General features: G+C 36.6%; 1 protein-coding gene across 4 annotated transcripts in view; it reads left to right on the forward strand.

The window, feature by feature from the left end:
* PPP4R4 (protein phosphatase 4 regulatory subunit 4) overlaps positions 1 to 24,149 on the forward strand; it is a 107,838-nt gene that overhangs the window by 75,470 nt on the left and 8,219 nt on the right. For all 4 annotated transcript variants that reach the window (XR_011533114.1, XM_070594490.1, XM_070594489.1 and 1 more), the window contains 10 exons: positions 1,724 to 1,829; positions 3,681 to 3,828; positions 7,758 to 7,902; positions 10,147 to 10,188; positions 10,289 to 10,363; positions 15,556 to 15,625; positions 16,060 to 16,143; positions 16,433 to 16,526; positions 18,085 to 18,149; positions 23,416 to 23,560. Coding sequence is in view for 3 of the 4 variants with exons in the window: in XM_070594490.1 (XP_070450591.1) it covers positions 1,724 to 1,829; positions 3,681 to 3,828; positions 7,758 to 7,902; positions 10,147 to 10,188; positions 10,289 to 10,363; positions 15,556 to 15,625; positions 16,060 to 16,143; positions 16,433 to 16,526; positions 18,085 to 18,149; positions 23,416 to 23,560 (974 nt within the window). In the remaining variant the exon portion in view is untranslated. The remainder of the gene's footprint in view (positions 1 to 1,723; positions 1,830 to 3,680; positions 3,829 to 7,757; positions 7,903 to 10,146; positions 10,189 to 10,288; positions 10,364 to 15,555; positions 15,626 to 16,059; positions 16,144 to 16,432; positions 16,527 to 18,084; positions 18,150 to 23,415; positions 23,561 to 24,149) is intronic.

A 24,149-nucleotide genomic window follows, 5' to 3' on the forward strand; every position in this document is an offset into this window, starting at 1 on the left:
TGTGCAGGTGGTGACGGCTCCACTAGTCCACTGCAAAATTGTGTTTTCTCCCTTGTGATCTGCGTTGTAATTTGAAGCTGACACTTCAACACTGAATACCAGTTTCCCATCAACCTTTTACCCGTGAGTTTTTGCATCCATTGATGATCCTTGCCTGAACCAGTTATTTCATTAGAACTTGCCAAAGAGTGATTTAAAAAAATTCTATCATTTCTTCTACATTTTTGATGACATTCTTCTGTGAAGAAATGCTTTTCTTCATCTACTTGGGCCATTTGATTACCCTGAAATACACTTCCTAGTGTAAAGACAGGATAAATTCTTAATTCTTTGCCTCTATCAGTTTTCGGAGCTAGGAGTTGGTGCAGTAGCCACTTCCAGTGGTGGTAAATGAATTTTGTTTTGGTTTTCTCTCTTTTTCGACTCATTTTTTTTAATGTTAAGTAATGTTTTAATCATTCAAATCAAATAATTGCAGTCTTTATTTGTGTGCTAAATTGTCACAACTTCAAGCTGCCTTTTTATGCTTTTGGTACAATTACAATTTATCTTTGATTTCTGGTCCAAAAGATAACTTACCTTGTATAATATAATATACTGTGAGGTACAAAATTATAGATATTTTCATATGACTAGTATATATGCATTTGAAATTCTGTTAGTATACACAAAATGAAAGAAAAGTGTAACATGCTTTTATTTAGTTCATTTATCTAATATTCATTTTTCTTAATTCTGGTGGTGTTTCTGTTTATGTACATTGATTAAATTTTCCCTTCTAATTTATAGTGAATATTCTCTTTTTACATTTAACAGATTAAAAACACAGAATAGTACCCAATAGAATAAAAATAGCTTATATAAAATATGGGATGAGATAGCAGGCAACACTCTCTCAGCAATGTAAAGTTGTATTCTACTTAAATTTCGAGGATCCCCACTATAATAGTCTGAATCTTCAAGGATTGAATATTAGGATATTTATATGTAAGTCAGGATGGTGAACGTAAATTTACACTGGACACAATACACTTGTTAAGGGGTTTTTCTCTGATAAATAGTTTGAGCTCAAACCAGGTGCAGATGGATGGTTGAATTAGTTTAGAATTAAGGTTCTGCCCAGAAATTGAAAGGACAGAGGAGTTTAAAACATTGGTAAGAGTGATTGACATGATGTCCCTTGGATTCCAAGCTCTCTCTTTGTCATGGACCAGAGATCTCAGTTAGTGACATTGAGGTTGAAGAGGCAAAAGTAAGCCAGAAGGACTGAAGACCATTCCTGATCGTGGAATGTCTAAATTTATATCTTAAAAGTGGCATCTTTTTGGTGATGTCCTTGACACAGGATATGTTCTAGCAAATGTGTGTTGATTAAATGAGTGACGATATCCAGGAAACAGCTAAGGGAATGAGTATTTGGGGAGAATGTCACTAAGATGAGGTGGCAAGGAAATGAGAGTCAAGTAACAAATCAAATCTGGATGATTTGGAAATGACTGTGCCAAATTAACTTTGTGATGTGATGTGTTAATTGATTTGCCTGAGTGATATTAACCTTAAATTATGAAGATGCTTCTAGAGGGATATAAGCACAGTGATACGAGAGGGAGACAAAACTGCTCTTGCTTTTGGCCAATGACTTAAAATTGATTTGTGGGGCCAAATTATTTAGAATATATACTATTAGACTAGTTTAACTGTCTTTCTTACTTATTTTTTTAAGAATGTCTTACCTGTCCAAAAGGCAGCTTCCCGAACTCTATGCATTTTTCTACGTTATAATCGTAAACAAGAACAGAGACATGAGGTCATTCAAAAATTAATTGAACGTAAGTAATGGTCTCTTATTTCGAAAGAAGAAAAGGGCACAAACTGGCCTTATTTAGATCTGACTTACATTATGTATCATTTTGCCACAAACAATTAGGCTGTTGTTAATAAATATCTAGACGATGTTTGTATTTGTGTTTTATAGGTTAATTTTTTGGTTTTAGAAATCTTTATGGCAGGATTAGATCTGTGATGAATGAAAGTAATAACAACTCTGGACTTTGTTTTGTGAATTTGTGTACTTGAGAAATTAAATATGTATACTTATGTTGAAAGCCTAGTTTCTACCCTGATGAAACGGAATTTGGAACTAGAGTATAAGTAGAAGATCCATGAATCTAATCATTTACTTTATGTTCCTGTTTTAAAGATTAACAGGATGAGGGTTTTTTTTTTTTCTTGAATAGAGTTGTTAGTACACATGAATGTGAATCTGGTGAGCCCAGGTTGTTTATGATGTCTTAAAAAAGTTGAGCCAGTTAACAAATGCAAGTTTATTTTAATTTACTAAGAGCTAAAATCAAGGCAAAAACCTGAGGCCGGCCCTGGGGCATAGCGGTTCAGTTCAGTGCCCTCTGCTTCGGCAGCCTGGGTCCATGGGTTCGGATCCTGGGCGCAGACCTACGTTACTCATTGGCTGCCATGCTGTTGTGGCGTTCCACATACAAAATAGAGGAAGATTGGCACAGATGTTAGCTCAGGACAAATCTTCCTGAAGCAAAAAGAGGAAGATTGGCAATAGATGTTAGCTCAGGGCCAGTCTTCCTCAGGCAAAAAGAGGAGGATTGGCAACAGATGTTAGCTCAGGGCCAATCTTCCTCGACAACAACAACAAATAAATAAAATAAATGAAATAAATATGAGAACATGTTTTTAAAAAAGGCAAAAACCTTTAGTTAAAGTGTTAATTCTAGAAATAGTGGCACACACCTATATATACTTAGCGAATTTGTTAATTATTGTCTGTTTGCTTTGACCATAATGTCTTAATGCTTTTGCTAAACTATTATCTGGCATAGGTAGGTAGTGGAATTTTCTGGTTATTGGAGTTTACCATTTTAAGTGTGGATTGCCACTTTTTAAAAATTAAGAGTACATAAAATTCCATTTAAGAAAAATTATGTTCAGTATACTTTAATCTTTCTTTTTTCAGTCTATTTTAATTCAGTTTTCATTTTTTGGTGGTAGGACCTAATGTTTAGAATAGGTTATTTTGAAAGAAGATTCTATTTGCTTTTAAATATAAAGAATTTTTGCTTTTAGATATTTATGTAATAAAGGAGAAAATTATCCTTTAAATATTGATCTGAATTATTGTCCATAATACTCTGTTCACATATGACTTTATCCACTTCAAAGATTTTTTAAGGAACTGAGAGGAAGAAAACAATTTGATTGTTAAAAGATTGTGAAGTCGTACAGACCTGTGTTTGAATTCTAGCTCTGCACCTACCAGCCCTGTGACTTTAACTTCTCTGAATCTCAGTATCTTTATCTCTTCTGAGGGATAAGTATGTGCGTGTCCCATTGGAGTGCTTTTCAGGATTAAATAAGATAATATGTGGAAAGTACTTAGCACATAGTGGATGATCAAAAATAGTCGTTCAGTATTTAATAAATGCTTATGGAATTGAATGCATTGTTTAATACAACTTTTTCTGTTTTTTGAGTAATTTCAGTAATTTGGGTGTCTACAAATTTGGGTTATGTAAGCTTTTTCTTTTATCTCTTGTATTTGCTAAACAAATTGTGGGCATAAAGAAACTTGTCCTGGATTTTGTGCGTCTGATTTTGTCACATGTAATTTCATGTAGGAAAAATTAAACTTATAATTTTTTTGTTGTTTCTAGAACTGGGCCAAGGAAAAAGTTACTGGAATAGACTTCGATTTTTGGATACCTGTGAATGTATTATAGAGATCTTTTCCAAATCATTTTTCTGTAAATATTTCTTTCTGCCTGTTATCGAACTGACACATGATCCAGTGGCAAATGTGAGGTATGGTACCAGTCCAAGAAAATACTTGAAAAAATTGTATTTTTTATGTATCTGCTCTAATGAATATATGCAAACTCTTTTTCTTAGTTAAAAAAACTAAGTGAAGAACTTATACTTGCTTTGGAATTCTTAAGAGTCTTAATTGATGAGCATTAATAGGACTTGGAAGCGTAATCTTTTAACACTGTCTCAGGCCGTTTGTTTACCGGGTTGACAGAGCTGTCGTCAGTGCCAGCCGGGCAGGCTTCTCTCGCCACCTGGATACACACGTCAACGTCAAGAGAAGACTGAGTAGATGTTATTAATTTATCTCTCTTCAAACACTAAAGAAAAAGTAGTTCAAAGTTGGCTTGGAGAAGATCTGTCCATTTTTAGAGGCCTGTTTATTTGGAGAAGTAGGGCTGCTTCGAAGTCTTTTTCGTCTCTTTTTACCTGTGTTCAGCTGTCTCACGTTTTTGAAATCCAGTAAATGTTAGTTGGAGTTGATAAATTAACTGTGAAGTTAGATGAAACAGACTTGAAAACGGCTTGCTTGGAAATTGAAAAAAAGAATAAATATATTTTGCCTTTGTTTCCTCCCCAAATAAGCATATTACTTTTTTTTGGAAAAATTGTGGTAAATATACATAACATAAAATTTACCCTTTTAGCCATTTTTAAGAGTACAATTCAGTGACATTCAGTGCACACATACCATTTCTTGAGTTATTTGCACATTGCATAATGAGTTGAAGAGAATTTTAACCCCTCAGCCATTAGATTTCTGTGTTCTCTACTCTGTGTGTCTGCTGTGAAATTGAGGACCTCAGATCCATAGGAGAGAGACACAGCCAGTCATCGGGCCAAGACTTCCTAAACAGGCTCCAGAGCTCCCTGCTGGGTTTGCATGTGCTAGCCACACCTAGTTTTATGCTGGGTGACATGTGTGCATCTTTTCTAAACAACTGACATGAATTGTAGGCAATCTGTGACACATTGAATACTTTTTAACAGGAAGAATTGGCCAGGCAGTAAGCATAGACTGATAGTGTTGCTGTTGAGAGAAAATACGCCAAGAAGAATTGTCAAAAGATGTTGAAAAGTTCAGCCTGAGAATTTTGCAAGCATTATTTAAGGGAAACAAATCTAGAGAGTGGTTTTTGTTTTGTGCTTTTAGAGAGAAAATACAGGAAGCATAATTGCATTGGCTTCAGTATTTTGTGCATCTTATCTGTGCTGTGTAAGTGAGAGGTGAGGTTTCCTTGACTTGAGATTAAAGTAAATTTAAAGAACCTGTTGATGATTCTTTAGCATTTAGCTTTTGCTAAATAACGAATAGATCCAACCACATTGTTAAACATTTTGAAAATCCAAAGTTGTGATTCTAGAAAAGCAGCTTTCAATGTGATGAATTATCACTTACCAAGCAGTTGACAAGAATTATTTGGGAGGAAATGAAATCATTTCTCCTCAGGTCAGTGTGACTAATAGCATAGCGTTGACTCTAAGAGAAAGCAACCTGCCAATTCAAAAACCAAGTGAAGATTAATTGAATATCGCTCTGTGAATTTTGGTGATTTTTTTGGGTAAGACATCATTGTATAGCAATTTGTCTAGGTTTTACTCTCCTGCCTGGGCAGCTGCCAGCCAAACAAATCAGTCCAGCAGCACCATATGCTAACTAGCTTTTGAAGACAAAATGTGCAGACACGGTGAAAGCCACCACAGGCAAGAGTGGTGGGATCATGAAGGTTAGGAGGATAGTTTCTGGAGCTATGCTGCCTGAGCTGATTTCTAGTTCTACTCTAGCTTTGTGTCTTTGGGCAAATTACCAAACCTCTCTGTGCATCGATTTCCTTAGTACCTAGTTCATAGGCTTTTCTGAGGAATAAATACCTGAGATAATGTACATAAAGGATTTAATTTATCAGAAAGGTGTGATCCCTGATCTCAAAATCTTTATAATCTCATGGGCTCAGGATTCTCATAGAGATACATCCCTACTATGGCTTCTAGAGCTTCTACTGAACATGTTTTCTAGACTTGCTTTAGGTTATAAAGAATGACGTGTGCATAGACTGTTGTGTTTTTTTTTTCCTTAAGTAGATGTTTAAAATTTAAATCACTGAGTCTAGACAATATCAAGGCTTCAAAAGACTATTGGTATTCAAAGGAACCTTTTCCTCAGCTGGCAGAAATAAAAAACTTTCTCTTTGGAGTGATTGGGACCCCTTAAGTAAAGAAAGCATCACCAGGCTTAGCAGTATCGTGGTGAGCTCTGAATGAGTTTGAGACCATTACTGCTATGTACAGAGCTGAAAATTCTGGAGGAGGAGTTTCTTTTCCCTTTTAGTTCAATAGCACATTTTGTTGTATATGAAGAATCTTCCACTGAAGGCGCAGCTGAGAAAGCATCCTGGAGACTCTAGGAATGGGACTTAGTTGTCTCAAGTTTGGCATAGAAATAAAATAATAATAATATCTGGAGGACACGCAGATGAATGAATGAATACGACAGGCAAAAAGTAGCCCCCTCGCATCCCTCTCTAAAAGCAGACCAGGCAAAGCAGCTGAGTTTTAGCTTAGCAAAGCAGAGTGTGTTGTGCATGCCTCTTCCTAGAAAGGTTTTCCCTACTTTCCTGGAATTCCTGTCACCTCTCTGGCATTCTTCCGTCTGCCTGTTGCTTCCTTATCAACCCAGTTTAGACTGTGATGGTGCCCCAGGCTGTATCCTTTTATCTTTTCAAATTACGTTTCCTGCCTTGGTGATCTTGCCAGTCTCATGGCTCACGTGTCATCTGTACGCTAAGTATTCCTGACCACATGTCTCCAGCACTCTTTGAGCCAACTGCCCACTTAGCATTTCCACTGAATATCTAATAGGCACTTAGACTTAATCTGTCCAAAATTAATCCTCATCTTCCTCATCTGCACTTGCTCCTTCTGTGGTGTTCTCCATCTCAGTGAATAACTGTTGCATCTTGCCACTGGCGCGGGTCTAAACCTTAACTCCGTCTGTCAGTCCACTCCAATCCCTCAGCACAGCCTGCTGCTTTCAGAACATATCCAGAATCCAGCCACTTCTCAGCACCTCGACTGCCACCACTTTAGCTCAAGCCACCGTCCCCTCTCGCCTGGATTGTTGCATGAGCCGCCCCCCCCCCCATTGTCTCCCCTCTGTCCTTGACCACCTGCAGTCTAATCTCAACACAGTCGCCAGATGATACTTTGAAAACGTTCAATCAGATCGTTTCACTCCTCTGTGCAAAACCCTCCATGGCTTCTTATTGCACTCAAAATAAAAGCCAGTCTCCAAACAGTGGCCTGCAAGGCCCTACACAAGCTGGCCTCCTATAGCTATTCCGAGGTCTGCTAATCTTGCCTTTGCTCCATTCTAGCCAATTTTCCGATTTTGGCCGATTTGCTAATTTGGGGCAACACACCAGGCAAGCTCCGCCTGTAGGGCGTTGCGCTTACTGCAGCCCCTGCCTTAATGCTCTTCTCCAGATAGTCCCGTGGCCTGGTCCCTCATTTTCCTTAGGTCTTTGCTTAAATGTCCTCTTTTCAGTGAAACCTGCGTTAAAACCCTCTTTGACCACCTGTTTTACAATTGTAACCCCCTCCTCTGCTACTCCCTCGTCTTTTTTTCCCAGTTTTATTTTTCTCCACAGCACTTAGCACTGTGGGCAGACGTTTTACTTGTTTGTTTCTTCTCTATTTCCTACTCCGTACTAGAATGTCGGCTCCCCGAGAGCAGAGAATTTTGCTGGTTTTGTTCACTCTTGTCTCTCAGCGCCCAGAGTAGTGAATGCTTGACTCGTAGTGGGTGCTGCATAAACGTTTGTTGCATAGTAAATGGACTCCCAGGCTATCTGAAGCTTGAATTTTCTTTCAATTTCATGTTACTATTCTTAGTGAATTCACTCAAAAGAAAATACTGTTTATTTTAGAATGAAACTTTGCTGCTTATTGCCCAAAGTGAAGTCTACTCTGAAGATCCCTGCAGACAAGCATCTGCTTCAGCAGTTAGAAATGTGTGTGAGAAAGCTCCTGTGTCAAGAAAAAGACAAGGATGTCCTGGCCATTGTGAAGAGAGTACGTATCACTCTTGGCACAACATGTGCATTCCTTGCCTCTAGATACTGTTATTCATAGCTTCACTTATTTTGGCTTGATAGCATAGCAAAATGTTAAAATACTTGTGCTGTTGCTAGAGCAGTAAGAATTAGTGTCCGATCTGGTTGATGTGTGCTACAGCTGGATGTGAAAGTTCCTTCGAAAGGGCACTTCGGCGTTACACTTTCCTTACTAGTAACGCAGGCTCCATGAGAGAGAGCGTGGCACATTTTAGGTACTCAGTAAATACTGTTCAACTAGTAATGAATACTTCATTCACCAGACTTTATTTATAAGCGATTATAATACAGGAGAACTTTGTTGGTAAAATTGGGAAGGTCACATTTGATCGACGCTTGGCCCTGGGAGGGCTGGAAGGGCCTCAGTCATCTCTTTGACTTTGCAGAAGCTCTAGGCCTAGAAATACCAAGTGTCTGCTGGAGATCATGTGAGTAAGTGGCAGAGCCAGGACTGCAATAGAGATCTCTCCCTGCTGAGTGCGTTCCTTTCTCAACATTGTGTCATCCTAACATTGTGTCTTAGGGGTTCTTTGTTTTATTTTAGCACATGATCTTATTATATGGATTGTTGGGAATGTTGGAAAACTAAAACAGTAAAAATTTGGGTTAGTGAAGTCTAACCTTAAAATATTTCGTAATCTTCAAAAACTGCTAAATATCTGTGTAACTAATATTTTTATGAGATTAAGTCAAATTAAAGTGATTACTTTTATGAATCTGAATGTGAACTTCAAGACACATCATTTTTGAGCATTTATTTATAGTGAGGGAAATTAATTTATTAATGTCTTAAATAACTTAGCATCAGTGGTGAGAAAAAGAAAATCTTTTGATTTTTTTTTTTAGAGATCAGTGCCAGATGTCACATGAGGAGCTTTTTTAATAAAATGATTTGATAACTTGGTATTAATTAGTATAATTTTATTTTACTGAAATATGAATTCTACTTTCATCAACTGAAATAGCCAGAAACACCCAGAGTTTGGACATACATCTAAATCTAAAAATGTGTGTGTGTATATATATGTATAAATGTATTTATGCATATATATACATACACACACACACACATTTGTTTCTAGCAGATATTTCTGCCCTTACCATTTAGTTACAGAAGTTTAGGCAATGGGGTTAACTTTCACAACAATAAACCTGAGAGGGTTACTTTCTTGAAAGCATTTATCAACTCAAGAGAGAATATAAGCTGACCCCATAAATATGATGAAAAAATGATATAATTAAATTAATGGATTATTAATCTACAATGGATTATTCTGGAGTACCGCTCCTGTCTTGAGTACAGGTCACATGAGGAAGTTAATTTGTCACATGGAAATTCTATAGTATAATGTTTATTAAACTGAGGTATTGGGATGGGAACCTCTGAGGAAGCCCTACAAAGTTTTGGGATAAAAACGGAATAGCTTACTTTGGTCGTTTTTTTAAGATGGGAGTAATTTTATTTACAAAGGATATTTCATGGCATAAATTGTAGCAACTTCATAAATTTCAGCATAAAAATCAAGCTTCAAATAAATATTATGCCTGCAGTGGATAGCCTTGGGCATGTGAATAAATGAATGTTCTTTATTTTGGCCGTCAGAGTTACTCCTGCAGAGAAGCACTGTCCTGTATCAGAGACAGAAACATGATTGGATGGAGCATTGTTTGACTGAAATAATTAGTTTCAGACTAATGTATTCTGAAAGACAATACAAAATTGAGGAATACGGTCAGAGCAAGGTCTTTTCTATTGGTTAGAATGTCATATTGATCAAAAGTTTCAGTGAAAAGCTAATAAAGATGTTAAACCAAATGATAGCTTGCTTCTTATATATTTAGCTAAAATATTTTTTAAAAATTCAAAAATTACAGTGTATTTCTGAAAATTCAGAAAAGAGTAGCACTGGGACTTATTAGAAATTAGTTAAATTTGCATGTGTTCACTATTTAAAATATTCTTCTGGACTTACTCCTCTTAAGGTTGAAAACTTTTAAAAGTTTAAATAGATCCTGGCATTAATGTATAAAGGTTGATTAAAAATACAGTGTAGAATTGGGGAGAACTTTAGGTTTTCTAATTTAGCCTTTCACATAGTGCGTAAGTCTCTTTGAACCTCTTACTGGAAAGTAGTCTTCTTGAGAAGTGATGGGTTGATTTAATTTAGTTGCTGTTGAATAATTTAAAAAACTCTCTTTATAGACTGTGTTAGAGTTGGACAGAATGGAAATGTCGATGGATGCCGTAAGTACACTCTCTTTACATTATGTTGAAAGGAATATTTAAAAATTGGCAGAAACTCATCATTAATGTTTCACAGTTTCATTTTAAACTTTGAACTTAGTTTCAGAAAAAATTTTATGAAAAAGACTTGTTGGATCAAGAGAAAGAAAGAGAAGAACTACTTCTTTTGGAAATGGTATGTTTTCACACGCACACACACATATTCTTTTCTGACTGATATTAACTATGATTTGTTATTAAACTTAAATGATTTCTTTCAATTTCACACTTTTTTCCTTCAATATGACTAAAGAAGAATCCTGATCTTCTGAAATCTGTTCTTTTGTGAACTGGAAGAAAAACTACATTTGAGAGCCGTTTTTTAAAAAAAAACTGCTTTATTGAAGTATAATTGACATACAATTAACTGCATATATTGCAAGTTTACAATTTGATGAATTTTGGCATATGGACATATCCATGAAACCATCACCACAATCAAACTACCAAACATTTCCATTCCCTCAGAAGTTCTCTTGTGCCCCTTTGTAATCTATATCTTCTACTCCAGTCCCCAGAAAACACAAATCTAGTTTACAACCAGAACTTATATAAATTCAATCATATTCTGTAGTCTCATTTTGTCATGCTTCTTTCCATCAACTTGATGATTTTGGGATTCACCTATGTCGTTGTATATATCAACAGGTCATTCCTTTTTATTTCTGAGTAGTATTCCATGTTATGAGTGTACCACAATTTGTTTATCTACCTCTTAGTGGATATTTGGGTTACTTCTGGTTTTGGGATATTACAAATAAAACCGCTATGATATGAACGTTTGTGAAGAAGTCTTTGGGTGGATATGTGTTTTCGTTTCTCTTGGGAAAATACCTAGAAATGGAATGGCATTACGTTCCCATCAGCTGTGGTGGAGGGCTTCGCTTTACCCCATATCCCCTCTAATGCTCAGTAGGGTGGGTATGTCATGGTGTCTCACTGTGGCTTCAAATTGCATATCCTTGATGCCTAATGATGTTGAGCATCTTTTTTGTTTATTGGCCATCCTTATCTCTTATTTGATAAAATCTGTCTTCAGATTTTAAAGTGGGTTATCTTATTGAGATGTAAGAGTTCTGTATACACTCTGAATACAACTCCTTTATCAGATGAATATTTTATGAATATCTTTTTGAAGCCTGTGGCTTATTTTTTCATTTACTTAATACAGTATCTTTTGAAGAGCAGAAGTTTTCAATTTTGGTTGATAAGTCCAACTTATCAATATTTTCTCTTATAGTTCATGCTTTTTTGTTCCAAGAATCCTTTGTCTGTTCCAAAATTAGAAGGACTTTTTCCTGTTTTCTTCTAGAAATTTTAGTTTTAGGTTTTACATTTAGGTCTATGATCCATTTCAAGTTAGTTTTTATATATGCTTATTTTTTCCATCTGAGTATTCAATTATTCTAGCACTATTTGTTGACAGACTTTCCTTTCCCTGTTGAATTGCCTTAGCACCTTTTAAAAAAATCAATTGTCCATATTGTATATTTCTATTTCTTGACTCCCTGTTCTGTTCTACTCGTTTTTATGTTTGTCTTTTTGACAGTTCCTAACTGTCCTGAACAGTGTAACTTTATGAAAGTTGAAATCAAGTAGGGTAAGTTTGCCAACTTTTCTCCTTTTTAATTGCTTTGGCCATTCTAGGTTCTTTGCATTTTGATATAAAGTTTAGAATCAGTTTGTCCATTTCTATTAAAATCCTGTTGGAATTGTGTTAATTAAGATTGATCTATAGATCAGTTTGGAAAATTGCCATCTTAACGAGTCTTCTAATCCATGAACATTGTCTACCACTCCATTTATTTAGTTGTCTTTACTTTTTTTCTCAATAATTTTGGTAGTGTTGAGCTCAAGTAAGTCTTTTGTTAGACTTTTTTCTAGTTATGTTAAGTTTTTTGGCATTATTGTGAGTGAAATTGTAATTTTTAATTTCACTTTCTAGCTTTTTCTTGCTGGAGTATAAGAATGCTGTTGATTTTTGTACATTAACCTTGTATCTTGCAAACTTGCTAAGTTTGCTTATTTGTTCTGTATGTTGTTTTTTAGATTTTAAAGGATTTTCTATGTGAGCCATTATGTCATCTTTAAGTAAGCAAGACTACTTCTTTCTATTCAATGTTTATGCCTTTTCTTTCTCTGTTTTGTCTTACTGCAAGGTCCAGGACCTCCAGTATAATAAAAGTGAATAAAAGTGATACAAGGCGGCATGCTTGTCTTTATACTGATCTTAGGGAGCACCATTAGGTACTACGTTACCAAGGGCCTTTATCAGATTGTGGAAGTTTTCTCCTGTTCCTAGTCTGCTGAAAGTTTCTATGAATGATTGTTGCATTTTGTCAAATGCTTTTTCTGTGTATCTAGAAATGATATTTGGTTTTTCTGTTTCATTCTGTTAAAACTGAATTACTTTGATTTTTCAAACGGTAATCCAATCTTGTGTTTTGGGGATAAACTCTCCTTGGCGGTGGTGTATTGTCCTTTTCTCTATTGTTGGATTCTTGGCTACTTTTTCAAAGGAATTTTGCATCTATAGTCATAGATTCATAGTGAAGTTGGTCTCTAAATTCCTTTTTTGGGTCTTTTAAATTTGGAATTAGTTACTCTGGCCTCATGAAATGAGATGGGTAGTATTGCCGTTTCTTCTATTTTCTGACAAAGTTTGTATACAATTGCTTATTTCCCCCTTGAATGTTTAATAGAAGAATGCACTAGTGAAACTGTCAAGGCCCAAAGTTTTCTTTTTGGAAAGGATTTTGATAATTGATTCAACTACTTTAATAGATATAAAACTATTCAGATTTCCTGTTTCTTCTTTTGTCTATTTAATAAATTGCTTTTTCCCCCCAAACATTTGTCTGTGTCATCGAAGCTGTCAAGTTTGTCGGCGTAAAGTTGTTTACAATATCCTTATATTGTCCTTCTAATATGTGTGGGATCTATGGGGATAACCCTTGTTGCATTCTTATCTTAGTGATTGATGCTCCCTCTCTCCTCTCTCTCTCTCTCTTTTTCTTTTTTGGAATTGTTTTTTGGGTGGTTTCTCTGGAGATTACAATATGCATACCTAACCTTTTAGAGTCTGCTCATTGTTAATATTGTGCCACTCCACCTAACAATGATACAGACCCCTTTACCCACTCCATGCCTTTCCTGATGTTACAGTTATGTGATTACATCTGCATTGAAAACCCCACCAGTCAGTGTTACAATTTTTACTCTAAGTCGTCATCGGTATCTTGAGGAACTTAAGAGAGCGAACTTCTGTGTTTACTCATATGTACCATTTCCAGTGCTTTTCATTAATTCCTTAGGGTCCAAATTTCCTTCTGGTATTTTTTTCCCTTCAGCCTGAAGAACTTTCTTTAGCAGGTTTTGAAATGCAGATATTTTGTGACCGATCGTCTTGGTTTTCCTTTATCTAAAATGTCTTCATCCCTGAAGGATGTTTCCTTTGGATGTGGAATTCTGGGTTGACAGTGCTTTGAGGATGTTCTTCTGTCTGTGTTCTGGTCCCTGTAGCATCTGATACAACAGCTGCTCTCATTTGAATTCTGTCCCGTATGTAATGTTGTTTTTCTCTGGCTACTTTCAAGAATTTTTCTTTTATCTTTTGTTTTTAGCACTTTGCTTTTGATATGTTTAGGCATAATTTACTGCAAATTTGCTGAGCTTCCTGAATCTGTTAACGTGTATCATTCCCTAAATTTGGGAAGGTTTGAGCCATTGTTTATTTCAATATGTGTTCTATCCCAATTCCTCACTCTTCTGCTTCTTGGTTTCCAATTATGCATATGTTTGATCTTTTACTGTTGTCCCACAGGTCCGTGAGGCTTTGTTCTTATTTTTTAACTCTATGCTACTCAGAGTGAATAATTTCTATTGACTCATCTTCAGTGTCACCAGCTCTTTTCCTGTTCTCTCCATTTGCTGCTGAACCTATCCAGTGAATTTCTTTTTTTTTATGTTGAGGAAGATTCACCCTGACCTAACATCTGTACCAGTCTTCCTCTGTTTTGTATGTGGGTTGCTGCCACAGCATAGCTACTGACGAGTGGTGTAGGTCTGCACCTGGAAGCGAACCCAGGCTGCTGAAGCAGAGCACACCAAACTTAACCACTAGGCCACGGGGCTGGCTCTTATCTGGTGAATTTTTTATTTCTAGTATTTTTCAGTTCTGACATTTCCATTTATTTCTTTTTTATATTTTCTATTTCTTTGCAGAGAATTGTACTTTGTGAGTAAAACTTAAGTGGAAATCTTCTGAAAAGTAAATTCCATTATTTCAGCAGTCTTCTAAGACAAAGGTTGAAGTTCAGTGTTGCCAGTGGTAGAAGCTGCAGAGAATAAGCAAGCTCTAAAAATTTTTAGGACTGAGTGACCTAAACCCAAGACAAAAATAAGACACTAGGAAGAGACCCACAGATGATCCTGATAATCGGAGTTAGCAGACAAGGACTTCAAAACAGCCGTGATTAATATGATTAAGATAATAAAGAAAAAGATGGAGAAAATAGATAATGCTACTGTTAAGCCCACTGAATGATATTTTATTTTTCAATTTCACCTGTTTTATTTTCAGTTCTAGAATTTCCATTTGGTTCTTTTTTATGCAGTCCAATTGTATGTGAAAGGTTTTTATCTTGTCATGTGTTTTCTCTGTCTTTTTCTTTATGTGCACTTGAAAAAAGCGTGCGTTCTTCAGTTGAGCGTAACGTTCTATACCTGTCAGTTATGCCAAGTTTGTTCAGAACTTGACATGTCTATTGATCTTCTTGCCTGCTTGTCCTATTGGGATAAAGGACTCGAGTTTTGGTAACATTTTGTTTCTTGGTCTGGGACCTGCTTATGTAGCTATGTTCATCTGGGCAAAATTCAGGGAGCTGTGTACTTATAATCTGTGCACTTTCTCTATGTATTATTATACTTCAATAAAACATTTTAAAAATTTTGAAAAGACTATTTTCTTTTCTCTCAATCTTTTTAAAGAAAAGTGTTATTTTGCCATTTACCAATCATAAATGGAAATGACCAATAGTGACAAGTGTTTTGCTGATGAGAATTGGTAAATACCTTCTAGGAAAGAAAGGCTCATTACAGCAATGATATGAAACTCATTGTTTTAGCTTGACAAACTCCTGAAGGCACAATTCTGTAGATGTTAAAAGGACACAAATCAGAAAGAACCTTGACTTCTTTAGACACTAATTTGGGGAAAAAATGCTTCTTTTAGGCATTTTTGTGAACTATATTTGTATCTGTAAAGCTTACAGTAATTTCTCATTAGAACGATTTTCTAAATCTGTTTATGCTTACCTTTAATAATAGGAACAATTAGAGAAAGAGAAGCAACAGAATGATGGAAGGCCCATGAGTGATAAAACCTTTGAAAAGAAACGTAAGTAGTTTTCCTGTGTCTTCATCACTAAGTCACACAATGGTGTTGCGTCCTGGCATTCTGAAAGACCATGCTGACTTTTTAATTTGATAGGAAAAATTGCTCCACATTCTTTCATTTTTTTAAAAAAGCTGATTTTAAAAATTGGCTGCTTAATGTGGTACAGATTTAGAAATACGTGAATAAATGGGGAGGTCAGGGTGGAGGTTCAGAGCCTTCAAAGGGAAGTTTAAAGTTTGATCAGCAATAAGATTGTGAAGTTGATCACTGAATGACTAAGATTGAAACACGTAGATGTGTGAAGTGAGCATACTTGGGAAGGAGTGCTGCTAGCTGGGCATAGTGATTCTTATTCTCTGTGTTGTCTTCTATGTTTATGGAGAATAATAAGAACTCAGAGGAAGTTATAGCACTTAAAACAGAGTTTGTTTCAGGTCGAGACACTAAGACACCAGCAGCTCTGCCCAAGAGCCTCCCCGTTGCTGTTGCTGGGCCCTCTTCTGGCACCTCATCAACAAGTAAGAAGCCACTTCTTTTTATGTCTCCTTTTTCCCTTTTATAAAAATTAATTATAACGAAAGTCACTCTGTTAGGTGAGACATATTATTCTAAAGCCCTATGCCTTTTATAGTTCATTGTTTTGGGAGTTCTTAATGGGCAATAGTGGTCAGAGATAGTCAGCTCAAACTAAGGAGAGGAAGCTAGACCAGGTGTTTTATACAAATGGTGGGAGCTGGAGAGGGAACGAGATTGGGACCGCTAATGATGAACTGAACAGTTGCATTTTCCTTCTGCTTATTACTCTAGGCAAAGAAATCAAGAAATCCAAATTGATTCGAAGCCAGTCTTTTAATAATCAAGCTTTTCATGCAAAATATGGCAACTTAGACAAGTGTACTAGGTATGATCTGTCAGCTATTCATGTTTTAACTTAATTTTTATTTTATAGTCATGCATCTTTATGTGAAATAGTTACATTATTATATAAAATCAGAATTAATGTTGAGTTTTTAATAGGTCAATAATTTGTAAGTTTTCTTCTGTAAAGATTATTATATTAAAAAATAGTAGTCTACCAGTTTCCATAAGAATAGGTATCCTAGCGTTCTGGGAAGACTGCTGCCATGATGCTGTATAATAACATCATGTAATCCGAGTGTCATTTTATGAGGAAGAGGGTACTATGTCACATATGCCGCTCAACTTCTGAATGGGTATGGATGTGTCCCATTTGCTAAATGGATGCAGACATCTATTTGCTATTAATATTGTTTCTGTCTATAAAGAAGCCACTGGCATGTTTCTATGGTAGAGTGATCGCAACAGAGTTCTTTGAAAATAGATGAATGTCTAGTTTCCACTTCAGCCCCACAGGCAGAATTATAAACAGTTAAGGTTAGGAGAGGGGCCGACCTGGTGGCAAAACGGTTAAGTTTGCACGTTCCGCTTCTCTGCGGCCCGGGGTTTGCCGGTTTGGATCCTGGGTGTGGACATGGCACTGCTTGGCAAAAGCCATGCTGTGGTAGGCATCCCACGTATGAAGTAGAGGAAGATGGGCATGGATGTTAGCTCAGGGCCAGTCTTCATCAGCAAAAAGAGGAGGATTGGCAGTAGTTAGCACAGGGCTAATCTTCCTCAAAAAACGAAAAGATTAGGAGAGAATCAGCATAAATTAAATGACCATGATTTTTTATATATGTCGCACACATATAGTGTATAACAGCTGCATATCAATTGACAAGCAAAGTAATTTTAAGGAAACATAAATGTCTTTAAAAGTATTTATTGAGCTAGCCCTGATGGTTCAGTTCCTGGGTGAGGAACCACACCACTCATCTGTCAGTTGCCATGCTGTGGTGGCGGCTCACATAGAAGAACTTAAAACTATACACAACTATGTATTGGGGCTTTGTGAAGGGAAAAAGGAAGAAAAAAGGAGGAAGATTGGCAGCAGATGTTAGCTTAGGGCAAATTTTCCTCTGCCAAAAAAAAGTATCAAGAAAAATAACATGTTATGGAAAAAAACCGTGATTTTCTTTTATTAAAGTTATTATTATTAAAGATAGCTTATTCTAGATTTTCAGCTATATTTTTGGACATTATCTATAGATCTGTTTAGAGTTCCTAGCCAACAGAGTGATCTCAAGATGGACAAAAGAGATTAGACCTAAAGATAAGTTATTTCCAGGAAAGTTTTATTCATACTGCCTGTCTTGTCTGAGCATCAAAAGAAAAACCATTATTCTGATTTAGGAAAAGTTTAAGGAAATGCTTTTTTTTAAAAGACAAAGTAATTGTTGTGAGGCATGGAATGTAAAAAGGAAATGAGAAAAGTTGCAAGCGTGTTTCATAAGTAGAGGAAAGCTTAAAAAAAAGGTTAGAAAAGGCTAAGTGTTGGATGACTGGGACTGAGGGAAGCATGATTCTTGTATTTTAAACTAAATCATGTTCTTTTCTAGTAAAAGTTCTGCAGCAGCATATACTCCTTCCGTTTCAGCAAAGACTTCTGTGATTTCACTAACTGGTAAGTAGAAATCCGAGCTCTTCAGAAATTTGCTGAAGTTGATAAAATATGATTTTCTTTAAATGACCTATTTCTTTATTTCTAGATACAATGTTTTTCTTAAATTTCTGTTTATCAAATACCTAAGAAGTTAAACTTTGCACTAGAAGTGAGAAAATACTTGACTATACTGTTTTGTTTCCACTGTGTCAGAGTTCAGTACTGTTAGAAGAGAAAAAGGACAGTGACAGGGTTGGTTTTTCCATAGTCTGAGGACCTGTGAGGCATGGAATCAAAGTTTCTCCAGTAATTTTTAAGGAAGTTGAAAACAGGTGGGCTTCACTGTGGATCATATGCCACTAAAATTTGCAGTATTGTGTATTTGAAAGTTTATCCCAGGGGCTGACAAACTTTTTCGGAAAGGGCCAGATAGTAAATATTTTATTTAGACTTTGTTGGCCAAATTGGTTTCTGTCACAATTACTCAACTCTGCTGTTGAGTAAAAGCAGCCATAGACAATATATAATGAGTGGGTATGGTTGTATTCCAGTAAAACTTTATTTACAAAAACAGACCGCAGGCAAGGTTTGGCCCACAGGCTTGCTGTTAGTTTGCTGACCTCTGGCTTATGTAATGCAACGTAGAATTATACCCTGAGTAAGGGAAAATATATTACTAAAAATTGCTAGTGGCAGAAAGTATATTTTTAACTTTTTGCCTTGGAAAATATTGGTTGAAAATTGTAATAGTGATCTATGGTAATTTTTTAGTGTGAATAATAGCAAATCTATTCAAAGGTCTGAAATGTTTAAAAGGTTAGTTACATTTCCCTCTATAGGTTGCACTTTGAGTATTCTTTCTTCCTTTTCCTCTTACTGTGTTCTCATTGTTCTCATGAGCATATACATGCACTTGCTGACTGTTCTGCAAACAGTGTGTTTTCATTTGCCAGAGCAGAAAGTGTGTCCGATATTAAAGCGTTGACATTCATATGCAGTGTGTGAGCAGTTCTACAAGGTAGACTGAGTATCCTAAGAAACCTGAAAGAAGTCGGTAACAGTTGCTGAAGTGAAGTTACCAACATTTCTTGAAGTGAGGGCTATAAATAATAAAACTCTTTATTACTTTTATCTCAACCAAACAGTGAATTGTTTAGAAACATTTCAGGGTTTCATAACTTTATTTACAGTATAGAGTGCCTTTAAAAATTGTCAATGTACATGGAAAGTCAGTTTGAATTAGCTCAATTTGGAGCTATTGGTGCAAATGATTATAGATGTCCGTAAGGGGCTCTTCAAACATGGGTGGGTCTCTTCTGGCCTCTTGGAGATGACTTCTCGCAGCTATAAATGAGCATATTTATTCATGGACTTGTAACAATTCTTGCCAAGAAATTTCTTTGCCTAAATCATTAAGAATATTGATTCAGAACTGGTTTTTTAAAAGTTTTAATTATGTGCATTGATGTCTTTAGTTTTTATTTTGCTAGCTCTTGTCACCTTGAGAATCAACAAAGTGTTTATGATGGTACAGATCCCTAAATTTAACATCCAAAGTCTTAAATAAAAGCATGTATTTTATAAGGGTAAATCTTTTATTAAAATATTTGGAAAATACTCTATCCCTCTCTCTATTTTGGGGACAGAGAATATAGGTTGAATGAAATACCTCCTAGGTTATTATTATTTATTACTTCATGAAGTACAGGCTGAGGAAAAAGTCACTATACAATCACACATCTGATCTACGAAGAGAAAATGGGAGCAGAACGTCTCCTAGCAATGCATTAGGTGTTTATGTAGAGAAGAGACTTTATTTACTTGTGGGACTTAAAACAGGCTTCAAGATGGTTATGTCATTTGAGATGAACCTTAAGGTATGCTAGGAGTTTGAGAGGCAGGGACAAGTATGGAATAACGCCCCATGCAGAGTGTCTGTCGTAAACAAAAGTAGAGTGTTGGTGTCCTCAGAGAGCAACAGCAGGCCAGTTTGGCTGGAGCATGGAGTGGTGTTGCATGGAACTGAAAGGAAAGATCCAAGTCATGGCTTGAAAGGTGAAATTGAATATTTTTCAATTAACGTGAGCCCATCGTTAACGTTTGGTGACATGGGTCTGTCATCTGCTGCCACATTCCACCCAAGGCCATGTGGGAAAGAGAAAGTGCTAGGCGGGATTCAGGGGAGCACGTGGCAGAGTAGCCATTGTTAGTGGCTCTGGAAATTGATGGAACTCTTTCGGAAAGCAGTTTGGTGAAGTTCATCAGGGATCTTACTGTTTAAAAATACTCTTTGACTCGGGGCTGGCCCCGTGGCCGAGTGGTTAAGTTCGCGCGCTCTGCTGCAGGCGGCCCAGTGTTTCGTTGGTTCGAATCCTGGGCGCGGACATGGCACTGCTCATCAGACCACGCTGAGGCAGCGTCCAACATGCCACAACTAGAAGAACCCACAATGAAGAATACACAACTATGTACCGGGGGGGCTTTGGGGAGAAAAAGGAAAAAAAAATAAAATCTTTAAAAAAAAAAACTCTTTGACTCAAAAAAATCCCATTTCTAGTCATCTGTCATGAAACAATAAAATAAAATACATAAAATGTGATAAAAATAAGTCATAATGTGCACCCTTGGTATGATGGGATAAAAATGACACTTTGTTGTCTTCCCTCAAACCCATAACCCTAGTCTCATTGTAAGAAAAGCATCAGATAAATTCTAATAAAAGGGGCATCCTACAAAATATTTGACTAGTATCCCTCAAAACTGTTAAGGTCATCAAACACAGGAAAGGCTAAGAAACTGTCACAGCCAAGGAGTGTAAGGAGAAGAAGGAGACCTGACAAGGAAATGTCGTGTGGTATGCCGAATGGGAGCCTGAGACAGAGACAGACATTTAGGGAAAGACTAGAGACATCTGAGCATTGTGAATTTCAGTTAATAATGATGTGGCACCATTGGCTCACTGATTGTAACAGTAACAAGTGTAGTGCACTAATGTCTGGTGTTGATAACAGGGGAAACTGGGTGGGGGGGTAGATGGAAATTCTTTGTACTGTCTTCTCAATTTTTCTGTAAACCTGGAGTGTTTAAAAAAATAAAGTATTTTAAAAAGTAACATTTACAATAACTTCAAAAGCATTAAGTGCTCATGGATAAATTTAGCAAAATGTGTGCTATATGTACACTAAAAAATTCAAAACATTGCTGGATGAAATTAAAAAAGATCTAGATGAATGGAGAGATATACCATTTTTTTGGATTGGAAAATTTAATATTATGATGTCAATTCTTTTTAAATTGATCCAGAGATTTAATGAAATCCTGGTCAAAATTCTAGCAGTCTTTTTGTAGAAATTTATAGGCTGTTTCTAAAATCTATAGTAAAATGTACAGAACTGAGTATAGTCAAAACCGTTTTGAAAAAGAAAAACAAATGTGGAGAACTTAAACTACCTGATTTCAGTACTTCCTGTCAAGCTCCGTAATCAAGAGCATGTGGCTTACAGTGACGTGTATAGTCAGCTGAGTTTCAACAAAGGCTCCAAGATAAATCACTGATGACGGGATAGCATTTTTAAAAAATGATGCTGGAACAATTGGATATCCGTATTAAAAACCTCGAAAAACCGAACCTCAGTTCTTATCTCATACTGTAAACAAAATTAACTCAAAATGTATTGTAAACTTAAGCATAAAAGCTAAAACTGTGACATATCTCATGAAAATATAGAAGGAAGTCTTTGTGATTTTGGAGTAAAGATTTTTCCGAACCATAAAAAATTAATATATTGGACATGATCAAGATTTAAAATTTTTGCACTTTGATGTAGAGCACTGAAAAAATAAGAGGCAGGACACAGATTGGGAGAAAATATTCTTATTACACATACCTGACAACGGACTTGTATACAGAATGTACAAAGAAATCTTTAAACTAGTTTTGTTGTTAGTGCCGTCAAGTTGATCCCGACTCCTGGTGACCCTCTGTACAGCAGAGCGGAATCCTGCTGGGTCTCTCTGCGCCATCCTCTCCCCTTCTGGCACTGTATCAGACAATGCTCCGCTGCTATTCACAGACTTTTCATGGCCAACTTTTTCAGAAGTAGGGGGCCAGGTCCGTCTGTCTAGTCTGGAAGCTCCACTGAAACCTGTCCACCATGGGGGACCCTGCTGATATTTTTAATCCCAGTGGTGTAGCTTTCAGCATCCCAGCAACTGGCCACAGTGTGACAACTGACAGATGGACAGTGTGGTTCCCTGACTGGGAAGCGAACTCAGCCTATGGTGGTGAGAGCATTAACCACTAGATCACCAGGGCTGGCCATTAAAACTAATTATATAACTAGTTTTAAAATGGGAAAAAGATTTGAAAATGTACTTCACAGAAGAAGATATACAAGTAAGTACATGAAAAGATACTTCACATCTGTAATCATTAGAGAAATGCAAATTAAAAGCAACAAAGAAAAGAAACAGAAGGAAATACCACTTCAAACCTACTAGAATGTCTAAAATTTTAAAAGCTTACAGTATCAAGTGTGTGTGAGGTTGTGAAACAGCTCTCCAGAACCCTCATACGTTGCTGGTGGAAATGCAAAATGGTACAACACTTTGGACAACAATTTAGCAGTTTCTCAGACAGTTAAATAATATACTTACTATGCAATCCAGCAGTTCCACTCCTAGGCTTTTACTGAAGAGAAATTAAAACATATATCCACACACAGACTTGTATACGATTGTTCACAGCAGCTTTATAGTAGTAGTCAAAAACTGGAAAAAATCCAAATGTCTGTCAACAGGAGATGGATAAACAAATTTTGGCATATCCGTACAATGGAACACCAGTCAGCAAGAAAAAGGAATGAAGTACTGATAGATATGACAGCGTGGATGAATCTCAGCACAGTTATGCTGAATGAATGAAGCCAGACAAAAAATGTTATATGCTGTATGATTCCATTTATATAAATTCTAGAAAATGCAAACTCATCAGTTTGCAGGAGGCAGATGAGTGGTTGCCAGAGTGGAGGAGGGGATTACATGGGGGCAGGAGGAAGCGTTTGGCAGTGATGCGCTGTTCATGCTTGCTCCACCACAGGGGATGGCTTCACAGGTGGATACCTATGTTAAAACCTTAAACTTGTGCAGTTTATTGTATATAAATTATACCCTTAATAAAATTGATTCGAAAAGAAGAAGTAGTCAGCTGTCATTGACCTTTCTTCTCTTAGGTTAACATCTTTCTTTGTATATTCAGCATGTCTGACTCTATTTGTGTGACTTTCAGATAACTCGTTCCGGACTCGTAATGCCAACAGTGTGCCAGCTTCCTTTTCTCCTAATACTCCCCTCCCGAGCACCTCCCGAGGGACAGGTAACTCCGCTGATGCGAAGAGCAGTGGCAAAGATGCACAACCACGGAAGGCTACCTTGTAAGTAACCCAGTGACATGCTGCTAGGTCGACTGTCTTAGTCTTTTCTCTGTGCACGTTCCTTCCCACGTAAATACTTCCCAAAGAACAGAACTTGTCTGTAAGGAGGAAATGTAAATTAAAAGGGATTATTACCACATGTGCCTGTGTGATGTTAGATACTTTACATGAGACAATTTGTATGTGGCAAAAACATTATAACCTTAGGGAATCAACAAGAAACTTTAAATGGCTCCCAGTAATATCCGAGATCTATTTAGTTTTCTGTGAAATCTTTGCATTCAGGGAGTTTATCTCTGAGAAGGCGCTGGCTGTAATTGCATCCTTTTAAACAACTAGCTTAAGTAGACAGTATTTAATTGCCCAGTGCGCAGAAGGATGGGTACAGCTGATGCCACTTAAATATTACTGTGGCGTATAATCCAGAGCTGGAGATTTCTGCAGACTATGCTTGTTCTTAAAGTTGAGCTTATAAAGGGCCTCTCCTTCCCACTGGGGGTCCTTTTTATGCACTATTTGTATCTTGTTTGAATTGCTAAATCTTTGTTTCTTTTAGTTTAAACATCTAAGAGGGTGGTGCCATAAAAAT

This window comes from Equus przewalskii, chromosome 25, assembly GCF_037783145.1.
Source record: "Equus przewalskii isolate Varuska chromosome 25, EquPr2, whole genome shotgun sequence".
In the NCBI taxonomy this organism is placed as follows: Eukaryota; Metazoa; Chordata; class Mammalia; order Perissodactyla; family Equidae; genus Equus; species Equus przewalskii.